Below are 12626 nucleotides of genomic sequence, written 5' to 3' on the forward strand. Positions count from 1 at the left end.
CATAAGATAGAGGGTAAAAACCACGTGCACTACATTTGGTATCAGAGAATACGTCTCAGTGAGTACAGTCCGATGAGATTGGGCAACTAATCTTGTTGCGTACGCAAAGATGAAAACAATGATTTGAGTGGGTATACGTTTAGGTGCAAATGCTTTGCAATCGTTCCTTGGGTATAAAAATTTGGTTACCTTTTTGTACTTATTATGTGAGTTTGCTCTTAGGCTTATAAAAGGGATTGAGTTATTCCGTTTGCACGAGTTTGTGCTTGTGCTTATGAGTGAGGCACATTAGCAACTCGAGGTTACATTTTGAGTTAGCAAGATTAATGTTAGCTTATTGGTGGTCTATGAGTTATTCCATGTACCATAGGTGAAAATAAACCTCTCTAGGGTTTACTATGAGTGGCAAATAGGCTGGTCTGTAACTATTTAGCACGGGACTAGTAGATCCTTCCTAAGCATGATTACAAGTGGATCAATTAAGACTATAGAGATGAGTCTATTGATTCAAATAATCATTACCGTGCTCTCTTATAAACTTTTCTTGGATTGGACTGAAAGTAGTGTGAAAACAAGTGTAAAGTTTAGTCAAAGATGAGACAAAAAAGAAAGTCATCAAGGACAAAGGATCAAACACATAAATCATCTTCTCTTCTTGGAGAAATGATTCGTAACAATATGACTCATTGCTTGTGTTCATATTAGGCAATCAAGAGTCTCTATTTTGATGCATGTTGGAAATGATGGTCTTGCAAGTGGTGAGTTGTGGGATAGATAGCCGTGAAGTATTAAACCATTTTATCTAGGTTTGCTATTGAAGATTTGGGTTGCAATGCTCAATTCTTTTCTAGGAAACCTTGTTATTGCTCCTTGAGTAACTTGGTGTTGGATTGGTTTTGAGTTTGGTCAAATAGAGAGTGGTATGAGCTTGTCCGTGTTGTGAATAAAAGTTAGTGGCGTTGGGTGTTGTAAGTCTCTATCAGTGAAGTGTGGCATTTATGTTGCATTTTGTCAAGTCGAGTTGACACTTGATACTCACATAAACCTTTGTAGTAGTGATATATATATTGCTTATGGTGTTGCTCAATTGATGATCAAATCATTGTGATAATTATATCATATCCATGTGATTGTGAGTAATGTGTTGATAAGTTGCTTAGTTAAACGATGATCAACCCCAAAATGGTTGATGGTGAAGCTAATTTACTTGCACGAAGTAGCATTGTAGTAGCTTTGATTAGATTCTTGATGGTGGTCCATTATGCTAAGCTTATGTTAGTACCTTGTTTCCTTGAGGGTTTGCCCATAAAGTGTTGGAAAGGGTTATAACATTCACTTGTTATAGCTTGTCAGTTGATCCATTAGCACTTGAAGTACATTATTGAATGGAGAAGGTGTGTAGCTGCAGCATTGACATCACTAGCACTTGTGTTAATGGAAGTGACATTATTATTTCAAGTGATGAGGAGTTTTTTTTTGGAGCTTGATTTTTCATGTCATTTTTCTTGTTAATGTTTTGAATTCACATTAGATCGTGAAGGTGGTTGAAGAAGAATGTTAGTGCAATGTGGATGTCCAAAGATATAGTCTTTGTGATTAAGCCTTGGACATTCATTTTGCATTTTTGCGAATGTCGGTATTAGATGTCGGAAAAATGGGCAAAGATGTTTGATGTTTAAGTATACTATAGGCCTTAAAAATTTGTGTTGAGGTGAACCTATATGAAGTTGTTAGTAGGAGGAAGCTGGCTGAGTCTTGAAAGTTTGCATTCGTGGACTGAGAGTCATTCTTTCTCTAGGATGGAAAATTTTCCACAAATTTTCTTACACTTTTCCAATGGCTGATCTATTGATCACTTTACTCGAAAACCATTCTATTTTCGTAAGTTAATATAAACTAGTGAAGGGGTTGGAGTTGACTTCGGTTGGTTTAGACTTTAGTAAGTAGTTTATATGATGCGGCCCAAAAGAGATGTTGACTTTTGGGGCTAAAAGCAATTGAGTTGGATAGAGTCTGGAGTTGGTGTAGAAAAGTGGCTGTTGCGCTTTTCTAGAAAGGTGATCTTTGTGCCTTTCTTCTATAGCGTTTTACTTAGTGGCAAATTACACCTTGCATTTCACTAAGACTCTATGAGAGTAGTGAGCTCTCACTGATCTTGACTTAGTCTTGATAACCCTGTGCCTTGGTTAAGGATGGTGATGTCCAACTTGTTTGAAGTTAAGATGTTAATACCCGTACTATAGCTTTGTTTATGAAGAGGTTATGTACCAATATAAGTCCATCTCATGGTCTTCACTTTAGTTTCGGCTGAGTGTTGATCATGCATAACTAGCCTTTTCAAGGCATGTTTAAATCTATTGGCTAGATGTGTTGGTGAGCTTAATTGCAGTTGAATTGGATTCGGGTAGTCATTTAGTTCGTGCTTGTCCATAAACCTTTATCTCGTGTCTAAGGTATTACATTCATGTTAGACAAATATATGACTCAATGGCATGAGTGTAGTGTTTGGGTCTTGTGAAAGCAAGTTGAAGGAGTGATTGTTAGTTGCTTAGCAACTAGTGATTACTTGTAAACTTTGTTGAGGACTATTTTACACTTGCTTTGCTAAATGATAATTTAGCAATGATAGGCTTTTACTAGATGGTGTTACAGAGGATCGTGTCGTGGCTTGTATAGGTTTTCTATGTTGGCATGTCGATTCCTTTGTCGATATCATTTGGTTGCATTTAGTTTATAGTGTTGGATTTCATTGAGTCCTAGATGTGGTGATTCACTCCTTGATAAAGTGTTATCTGTAGTTAAGTATTGTTAAAGAACTAGTCTCGAATATTGACTAAGGTATCTTCAACTTTCGTTAGCTTGGTTGGTAGAGAGCTTTGAGTAGTGATTCACTCTTACTTTCTTCCAGCTTTGTTATGGTGTTGATGGCATTGAAGTGATGCTCTATTATTGATATTTTTGATGTTGAGATGCAAATGAAATGAGATGTCTCTCCTTATGATTGATATTGAATTTCATTAATCTCGATGAAGATAGTATTGATGATTTGGCTATGGCTTTGTGTTATTGGCATTCGTGGATTTGCTAGTTAACAACTATGTTAGCATTCAAATGAGCTAAGTGGTAAGTTTGAGTTATTTGCCTTTTAGATGAGATTATTTAATAGGGGTTGAGCTTTGGCTTTTCCTTAATAAATGATTCAGTTATGGACTATGCTAGCTTTACGAGATGAAAAGTTAGTGATCGATATTGAAATGTTTGAATCTTTGTTGGATTTGAGTTGGAATATATTAATTATTGATGATTCTTCTTGTGCTTCTTATGAAGTGAGTTACATCTTACTATAGATGGATTCATGGAGGATCGTTTAGTGATCATTTGTTGAGCATAGTTCCATTGTGATTGGCTTTTGGATTGATGGAGATTTACTCTTCATTAGCTTTGTGATCATGAAGTATAGCTAGTGGATGTGTTAATGAGAATAAATGGGGTGTACTATAATTTTTCTTTAGCATTGAAATATGTCATGTCAGACTTGTGATCATTGTTAGGCAAGACTTAATATATACTTCTTCGAGCATATGGTCTTTGAGTTTCATGCTTACTATTCTATTTGTTCGGAGTTGTTGGGGGAGACATTCGAGCTCATAATTTTGTTGTTGAAATTAGTATTTGCATCTAGCAATCATTGGTGATGATTAACTATCATCTAGGTTAGTTGATTATCCTCATCAAAAAGTTTATTTTTATTGTTTTTATACAGAATGATTCGCTATTCTTCGGGATGGTGGAATCCTTCTTTGATGATGATTCTATATATCTCTTTTTGATGGGATGATTGATGATCTTTTATAATGGTTAATTGTTTTCTTTGATGGCTTATGGCTTTTCGTAATACTACATGTTCTTTGTGGTTTGCCTTGGATTGGTTTCTTGGGTTTGAAATATTGGTAGGATATTGCTGACACTTGCTTAAGCAACTCTAGTTCCTTTGTATTGTTGATTAAGATCAAGTCAGATTAGCTGATGTGATAGTTGGCATGAATGAGTGTTTATTGCTTTTGCCACATTTATTCTATTCTATTGATTATTGCTTGAGTTAGTTCTGATAGATTGGGATGTTATTTCCTTCAGATGATACATTTGTGAGTATTTTGCTTGCCAATCAACGATATTTGGTGTTCTATGAGTTACCTTTAGTAAGTTGTTGGGCATACTGTCTACAATTTTTAGTAATTAAGTTTTTTCATTGAGTTTTCTTGATGATACACTTGCTATTGAATTTTGTTAGATGGTGAATCTTATATTTCTAAAAAATGATGATTTTGGTGGTTCCTATCCTATAATACTAGCTTATCAGATGATAACTTACTTAGAATACTTTTATGTTCTAATCTAAGATTTATTCATTGATAATTTCATCTCTAAGATATCATTGTCTTTGACTTTGATATTTTCCATTTAATAATCTTTGAGTTTGAGCCAGTATAGGCAAATTGGCTTCAACACTTCATATGTATAATGAAATCTCTAGTCATGGGGTAGCTATTATCAACTGGTCACGTCACCCGCCTCTTTGTTAATGTTCCTTATTTTGTTAAAAGGGCGTGACCATGTAAACAACTTTAACTGCTTGTTTATAGTAGTCTATCTAAACTTTATCGATGGGTTTGGTTTCTTTGCTCATGAGGGTTGGGGTCTCTAGCTTCTCTCTCTATGTCCTTGCAGGCAGGGGTGTATCACACTTTTGTAAGCTGGGTGACACCCAGAGTAGCAAGAGTGGCTAACTCCATTGGTCATTTCTTTATCAGCGACGGCCGGAAGGTGTCTAAGTTAGTAGCGCATCCGTGTTAGAAAAAAAGGTTACACTAACTCATTTAAGTTGATGCATTTGTCACATAGTGTGATTATTATGAACTTTTTCAAGAGTTGTTTCTTTGCTAGTGGTCTAGACTCGAGTATGCATCAATGAGGACGTCAATCCCTAAGGGGGGGAGAGTGTCACAAATATAACTTTAGATATCGAAAATTATATATCAGCTAGTCCTTTCGAATATTCTTTCCTTACTGCCACGATGGTAGAAGGTCAATATTCCTGAACCCATTATTAGTCTCCACCTAAGCTAGTTGAGAAATTGGTCTTCGCATGTGCACTTGACCAGATGAGCATAAGGACGGAATTCCTAAGTGCTATTAGTCAAGTATACTTGACTTGGTTAGAGAAACTCATTTGTTGACTTGCACTTACTAGTGTTGAGAACCCCCGTGATATTGAGCTTGGTCCCTCAATATTCACTAGATGATAGCTTATTGTGTCTGCCAAACACCCTCGCTATCATGCATTTTGTATTAGTACCATTTGGTCCCAAATGCTATTTATGGAAAGTGTCTAGATTTGCTCATTTGACATATTTACGGAATGTAGAGATTGTCTTGAACACAATGGTGTTCATCCCGTGTCTAAATTTGCAATCTAGGGACATTCCATATTTAATAAGTTTCGAACTTGTCCTAGAGACTAACTCTTGGTACTAAGGGAGGCTTGGGGTGAAATCCCAAAGCATGTGTTCCTCAAGAGGGGGGCAGGGGTTGTGGGGGGTTCCAAATATATAGTAAGGATAGTGGGTAGGTTGGGTATGGCCGACCAACCTAAGATATAGTCTAGCTCCCATTTGTGTGCTTATCTTTGTTTTGCGTCCGACTTGGGTCTAAGCCCAAGTTCCATTCCATGTTAGTTGATGGAGTACCCATATCCTCACGTTAGGCCACCGGTATGCCAAAATAATGCCAAACTCCGTTTGGCTTTGTTTTGCATGCTGATCTTAGCATTGGGATATTGGATGCTCTAGGATTGTTCCAAGTTGTTTCATACTCCTGTCCTTTCACTCCTTGGGCTATATACTTGGAAGTCATTCCGTACTCCAATGCCATTGCTCCTTAGCTCCATGCTTGGGAGTTTAACACCATTCCTTTGTTTAGTGGCTTAAGGCCTTGAAACTCGGGTTTCGCACCATTGTCTTTTAGATATATGGCATATGATATGTGGCACATAGAGGGTTTAGGTTCTACTTCGTGGTGTTATCCTATGGTAAATCAGCATAGGATAAAAGGTAAAAACCACATACATTACAGGTATGGATTTTGATTACCTTTTCATACTAGATTATGTAAGCTTGCTCTTGGGCTCATCAAATAGATTGAGATGTTCTGTTTGCACAAGTTTGCACTTGGGCTTGTAAATGAGGCACGTTAGCAACTCAAGGTTACACTTTGAGTTGGCACGATTATTGTTAACTTATTAATGGTTCCAAAAGTTGTTCCTTACACCATGGGTAAAAGTAAACCTCCTTTAGGTTTGCTAAGAGTGGCAAATAGGCTAATCCATAGCTATTTAGCATGCCATCCTTCCTAGGCTTGATTACAAGTGGATCAATCAAGACTATAGGAATTAATCTATTAGTTCAAGTAATCATTGCTATGCTCTTTCATAAACTTTTCTTGGATTGAACTGAAGGCAGTGTGAACACAAGCCTAAGGTTTGGTTAAAGATGAGACCGAAAAACAAGTTATTAGAGACGAAGGATCAAATATGTAAATCATCTTATTTTCTTGGACAGATGATTTGTAACGAGGTGTGTGTATACACATCATACAATCAAGAAGTCCCTGTTTTGATGCATGTTGGAAGTGATGGTTTTACAAATGATGAGTTATGAGATGGATAGCGGTGAAGCGTTAAACCATTTTATTTAAGCTTGCTATTGAAGGTTTAGGTTATAATACTCAATTCTTTTCAGGGGAACCTTGTTATTACTCTTTGAGTAGCTCAGTATTAGATTAGTTTTGAGTTTGGTCCGAAAGAGAGTGGCATAAGATTATCCATGTTGTGAACAAAAATTAGTGGTGTTAAGTGTTGTAAATCTCTAATCAATAGAGTGTGGTATTTATGTTGCATTTGTCGAATTGAGTTGGCACTTGATATTCACATAAACTTTTGAAGTAATAACATGGGCATTGTTTATGGTGTTGCTCAATTGATGATCAAGTCATTGTGATTTTATATCATATCTATGTGATAATGAGCAATATGTTACTTGACAAAAACCCTTGTGTGTTGATATTAGTCCCTCAATATCGCTGGATGATACCGTGTCAGCCAAACACCCTTTGTATGTGTTAATACCATTTGGTTCTAATTGCTATTTATGAAAAGTGTTTAGATTTGTTAATTTAGCATATTTATGGAATGTAGAAATTGTTTTAAACACAATGGTGTTTATCCCGTGTCCAAATTCACAATCTAATACCATTCCATATTTGGTAAGTTTCAAGTTAGCCCTAGAAACTAACTCTTAGCACTAAGGGTGGATAAGGGTGAAAGCCCAAAGCATGTGTTCCTCGGGGGTTCAAATGTATAGTAGGGATAATGGGTAGATTGGGCATGGTTGACCAACTTGAAGCTTAATTTAACTCTTGCTTGCATATTTATTTTTGTTTTGTATTTGGCTTGGGTCTAATCTAAACTTAAGTTTCACACTATATTAGTTGGTGGAGTACCCATATCCTTGAGTTAAGTCACTGGTATGGTCAAATAGCACTAAACTCCGTTTAACTTTGTTTTGCATGTTAGTCCTAGCATTGGGATATTAGATGCTCTAAGACTGTTCCAAGTTGCTTCGTGTTTTTGTCCCTTCAATCCTTGTGTTGTATACTTGAGAGTTGCTTTGTGCTCTGGTTCTATCGCTAATTAGCTCCATATTTAGGAATTTGGCATTATTCTTTCATTCAGTGGCCTAAGGCCCTAAAACTTGGGTTCCACTCCACTGTTCTTTGGACACGTGGCATGTGGCATGTGGCATGTGACATGTGATATGTGGCACATGGAGGGTTTAGGTTCCACTTTATGTAAATCACCATAGGATAAAAGGTAAAAACCATATACACTCCACATTTTCACCTATAGCCAATCCCTTAGTATTATAAGTCACATCCTATTATTGCCTTACTACTGCCCACCCACCCTCTCTCATTGTCATTACTATTTTGAATCTCAGCTTGCCCATCATTATGGCAATTGAATCCTTATCCCTAGCTTACAGCCCACACATCATCACTTGCTACTGGCAATCTAATTGTTATCCCTTCCCTATAGCCCACATCATCATCTGCTAGCAATCAACCAAGTGGCCATCCAAACCATACATGTCATGAAGCCATTCATGGCCCTATTGGCAAGCCATTCCATGGCCCCTACAAATATTCTAAAACCCTAGAATGGTTATATATTCTCTGAGCCAAATTGCAAGCTGCTATGGGCTTCAATTGTAAGTTGAACTTAGTTGACCTTGATTGTCTTTGGTTGTCCTCAATTAATGTAAGGTTGTCTTCAATTGTCTTATGTTGTCACTAGGTTGTCTTTTGTTTGGATCCTTTATTGTAAATTACTTTGGAAATTACACACCATACTTTGAACTGAATTACATCCAGCCTATTGAAGTTAACTACTCTAGCTATCTGAAAACTTGAAACTTTTGTGAGAAAAATAATGGAGTGGAGAGCTCTTACCTGGAAAGGGCAAGAGATCACAATGGCCACAGTATTGCCCACCATCTTGGTCTGGGACACTAGCCGCTCTTGGTTTACTTATATCACAAGATTTATCAGTGTGTCAACCTTATTCACCATTAAACCATGAAGCATGGCCTATTTGTCTAGCAAATGCTCTATAAATCAGTGACAATGTTAATGTGAAACACCACCACCTCCTGCTGTTTTAGATTGAGAAATTTAATTAATTTGGCTACTTTTCTAGCAATCAGAAATTAATCAAAGTGTATAAGTGGTTGGTGAGTAATAATTTGCTGTGTTATGCAGCAATTCTTGGATGTGAGAAAAAATATATATATTTATTAATTTTTAAAATTATTTGGACTTGATAATTACTAAATAATTTGAAATTTAAAAGTAACAGAACGTATGTACGGACACATCTCGATTGATTTCATCTGGTTTGCTTTGTGGAAATGGGAAGGTATGGATGGAAACTCGTGATCCAGAGACTAGATCTGGGGTAGATTGATGGAACTTGGGTAGAAGTGGCAGCAGAGAGATCGTGAACTGCCCTAGGATGTTGAGGGGGAGGGCAGGATCTCTTGTACTCGGGGACCCGTTCTAAGGGACAGATTTCCGAGGAGATTTGTTCTACACCTCTATCACAACGGGGAAGGACGAAGACAACGGCGGCACCAAGACAGAGGACTATTCTGGATGTTCACATACTTCCAAAGTTTTGAGGAGAATTGGATGAAGATCCATGTGGAGAGTGTGAAGTCGTTCTTGGCTGCCATGGCAATCCCAGAGGACTCTCTTATTTCCGTTTGTCACTCTGGACAAGCTCTCTCATGGCCACTCAGCATCACTCCACAACAGGCTGCGTATTTTGAGTCCCTGACCAAGCCTTTCCTTACTCATCATAGAGTATATGGCGGAGCTTGATCTCCTCCGCCAACAACCTCAAGAGTCTCTTCAGCAGTTTCATCACCGTTCCCACACATATATTCAGAAGTGTAAAGACAAAGTGGTAGACGCGACAAATTTGAGAGTACATCCAGACTTGGCATGGAAGGTGCGGAGAAAAGATGGTTGAAGGAGCGATTTTGGAGGCAGAGACTCAGGAACATAAGCACCTAGTCGAGATGGGATCTGCTTCAAATGCCTCGGCCTTCACAGTCGACTTCGTCATAGCACTGGCCAACAAGGTATTTAGGCACTTGATTTTGTTTCATTAGAGTTGGAAAGTCTCTTCTTTTGTCTTTTCTTTTCTTTACAAAGGACTTTTGTAGTCAAGTCTCCTCAGCCAATAAAAAAAAGTACAACAATGAACTTTGCACCACATTTGCAATTTCTTGGACTGAGTGAAGCATAGCACAAGCCTGGGCTACACACACAGCTAAAACCCTTGTGGCACTGTAAAGTCCACATGCTAATTAACCTTAATAAAATCATTGAATAATCAATTGATTAATCTTGAAATCATGAATTTATCAATCAACATAGCATGAATTGATCAATTAAATCATGAACTGATCAATCAAATCATGAACTGATCAATCAACTCATGAATTGATCAATAAACTCATGATTTGCTCATTTATAATTCAATTAATCTGTGATTGATTCAAATAAAACAGTCAATAATAAAGCACACTTTGTCCACTGTATGGAAGGCCATATATTAACTGATACACCTGTTTATAAAGGTCATGGAAACACACTGTATCCTAATTTAAGTGTTTGTGTTGGAGAAGTTTGGGGGTGTGTTGGTCATAAGGAACTGTTAAGTCTTTGATTATATACAATGTAAAATATCATTTAGCTTGGATGATTAATTCTTTTAGAGCCTTGATCGCATAGCAGGAAACGTTAATATGATCCTCTTTTTGACTGCACTGTCATCTTTAAAGTCGTGCTGCAGATCAAAAACGTCTTCTACGATCATGCTTGCAACGTCCTCAAGCTTCTTCACAGTCCGTTCTTCTAGGTGGTGTTGCTTGACTTCTTCTATTTGTTCTTGGGCCATTAATCCTTTGGTTTGTTCCATCGAACCACCAGAAACCTCGCAGAGAAACTTTGATACAGCTCGTTTGTAATCTTCGGTGTGGTGTCGCAAATGTGCTGTGGCGGACAACAAAAGCGAGTGAGCTTGATCCAGAGTGAAAGGAAACTAAAAACTCACCAACGTGATCAGACTCTTCCCAGTGAACTAAAGTCACCTTCTTGAAAGTTTGGCCTTGCACTTCCGAGACAAATTTTTCGATAACGTCGAATGGAGCTAAATCGTCATTTCTTGAGCACAAGAACAAAGCCGGTGCCATTTCCTGCATGGACGACAATGAGATATACTTGCATGGGCTACGAAAGTTCTACAATACCACGGCGGCGTAGAACGAGTCATTTAGCTCGACTCCCTGTTGCTCGAAATTGGAGCTAAACATAGACTCGAGAGCTCGGCCGCTCTTCTCCAGGCCAAACTTCACCGCGAAGTTGTTCCCCACACTGGTCCCAAGCATTCGCCTGGCGAAGCGAATCCCAGTCTCACTCACAAAGTTGATAGGAGTGGAATCGAATATGTAGCCTGCTGTGCAATCTCTCACAATCTTGTACTTTTCCTGAAGAAAAGAATTGAAATAAAACCGCCTTTAGCTGGGAAGAACTTTCAGCATACCATATCGCCCGTGAAACCTTGTGGACGTTTTCCTTGTAGAATCTGAGTGACCCGAAGACGATGATCGCAAAGGAATAAATGTAATGGAAAGGACACACCTGGATGATCATATATGTGCAAGCTTTCATGCCTCCAGAAAACGAAGTAAAAGTTACTGGCCTGGGCCTTTTGCTAAGCTCCTGCATATAAGAAAATGGTCTCAAGTTCATCCCTGGAGAAGGAGAATACCTCTACAAGCTCGTCCAAAATCTTCACAGCAATTGCAAGAGCTCGGGTGGGAAACCATCTACCAAAATGACGCAAAATCATGTCTGGCGACGAAAGAAAGGGATAAACAAAGCGAGAGCTTACAGATTGAGGAAATGCGCTTGACAAACGAGGCATTCCCAGCCAATTTCGTTGAAGAGATGGACGTAGGGCATATGATACCTCTTGTTGCTAAACATCCACGCCATCATCACTACCAATCCGCTGGAATCGCCGGCGCCGCGGCTCTTCTTGTCCCGGATCCAGTACCAGGAGCCCTGCCCGATCGATCCGCCCTGGCGGCATCGTCCCATTTCTCTCAAGCGAAGAAACAGTGACCAAGGAAAAGAAAAAATAGACCTAATTTTGATTGGCTTTGGAATTTTCAAATTTAGACGGCTAAGATTTGCCGATAGATTACGTCGGGAACTAGAACTTCCGGCGCGGAATGGCCAGCCAGCAACAGATCAAACAGTAAGCAATCGCATAAACCCTAGCTATCGGAGGCCGCGGCGGATGGACAATGTGGAATTGACGAGCGCGGCGGGAGGAGCGGCGGGGGGCGGCGCTGGAACGCATTTGCCGGAGAGAGAGTATCCATCGACGCAGGTGTGCTTGACGTGATCCGCCCAGTGCCTCGCCCAATGGACGCCCATCACCGCCACCACCACGATCACGAGGATGAGAAGGCAATAGATGAGCTTGCACGCCTTGCCCACGAAACACATCGCTGGATCCGGATGCCTGTGCTAGCAGAGAAAACCCTCTCGATCGATCGATCCCAAAGCCCTCTTTCCGGATTCTCGCAGACCTAAAAGCCAAATACTTTTATGAGAATTCCAACGGTCACATGACTCGCGCGAAGAACATTTCCGGGCATATTCTTCTAGGTTTGGCTAGAAAATATTCTTAGGTATATACTGCGCAGCGTGACCTATCCCACTAGCCGGGGCGTGGAATTGTGCCAGTGGTGGTGTATAAAATCCCGCGCGGGCCCAATAATAATTTTATCTTTGCGCTTGGGGCAATGACGCAGTTCATGAGGTTTTACCGAGACGCGTCAATTGCTGGTTGAAAACTATTTCCAAACCCCCTCTTCGTGTCTCCTTCGGGAGGCCGTCGAGAATTTCTGGAAGGCCCGCCCTAGGCTCGGGCC

At 39.3% G+C, this 12626-nt stretch overlaps 1 protein-coding gene and 1 non-coding gene across 2 annotated transcripts; one reads left to right on the top strand and one right to left on the bottom strand.

Moving 5' to 3' along the window:
- Nucleotides 1-10319: 10319 nt before the first annotated feature.
- On the bottom strand, nucleotides 10320-12339 carry LOC9652495. The gene is made up of 7 exons (XM_024671488.1): nucleotides 11576-12339; nucleotides 11453-11510; nucleotides 11323-11403; nucleotides 11225-11266; nucleotides 10932-11168; nucleotides 10736-10877; nucleotides 10320-10674 (listed from the first exon to the last, which is right to left on the bottom strand). The coding sequence occupies exons 1-7, from the start codon at nucleotides 11782-11784 to the stop codon at nucleotides 10394-10396; spliced, it is 1050 nt and encodes a 349-aa protein (XP_024527256.1). The 5' UTR covers nucleotides 11785-12339; the 3' UTR covers nucleotides 10320-10393.
- A 140-nt stretch (nucleotides 12340-12479) lies between these two features.
- On the top strand, nucleotides 12480-12625 carry LOC112345246. The gene has a single exon (XR_002991985.1). It is a non-coding gene; the product is annotated as a U4 spliceosomal RNA (small nuclear RNA).
- Nucleotide 12626: the final 1 nt, after the last annotated feature.

Source organism: Selaginella moellendorffii, unplaced genomic scaffold (assembly GCF_000143415.4).
Source record: "Selaginella moellendorffii unplaced genomic scaffold, v1.0 SELMOscaffold_7, whole genome shotgun sequence".
In the NCBI taxonomy this organism is placed as follows: domain Eukaryota; kingdom Viridiplantae; phylum Streptophyta; class Lycopodiopsida; order Selaginellales; family Selaginellaceae; genus Selaginella; species Selaginella moellendorffii.

Coding starts and splice junctions, on each gene's coding strand:
- LOC9652495 (XM_024671488.1), bottom strand. CDS start 11,784: ATGGGACGATGCCGCCAGGGCGGATCGATCGGGCAGGGCTCCTGGTAC. Junction 11,404..11,452: donor TTTTGGACGAGCTTGTAGAG/GTATTCTCCTTC, acceptor TCTTATATGCAG/GAGCTTAGCAAAAGGCCCAG. Junction 11,169..11,224: donor AAGGTTTCACGGGCGATATG/GTATGCTGAAAG, acceptor TCTTTTCTTCAG/GAAAAGTACAAGATTGTGAG.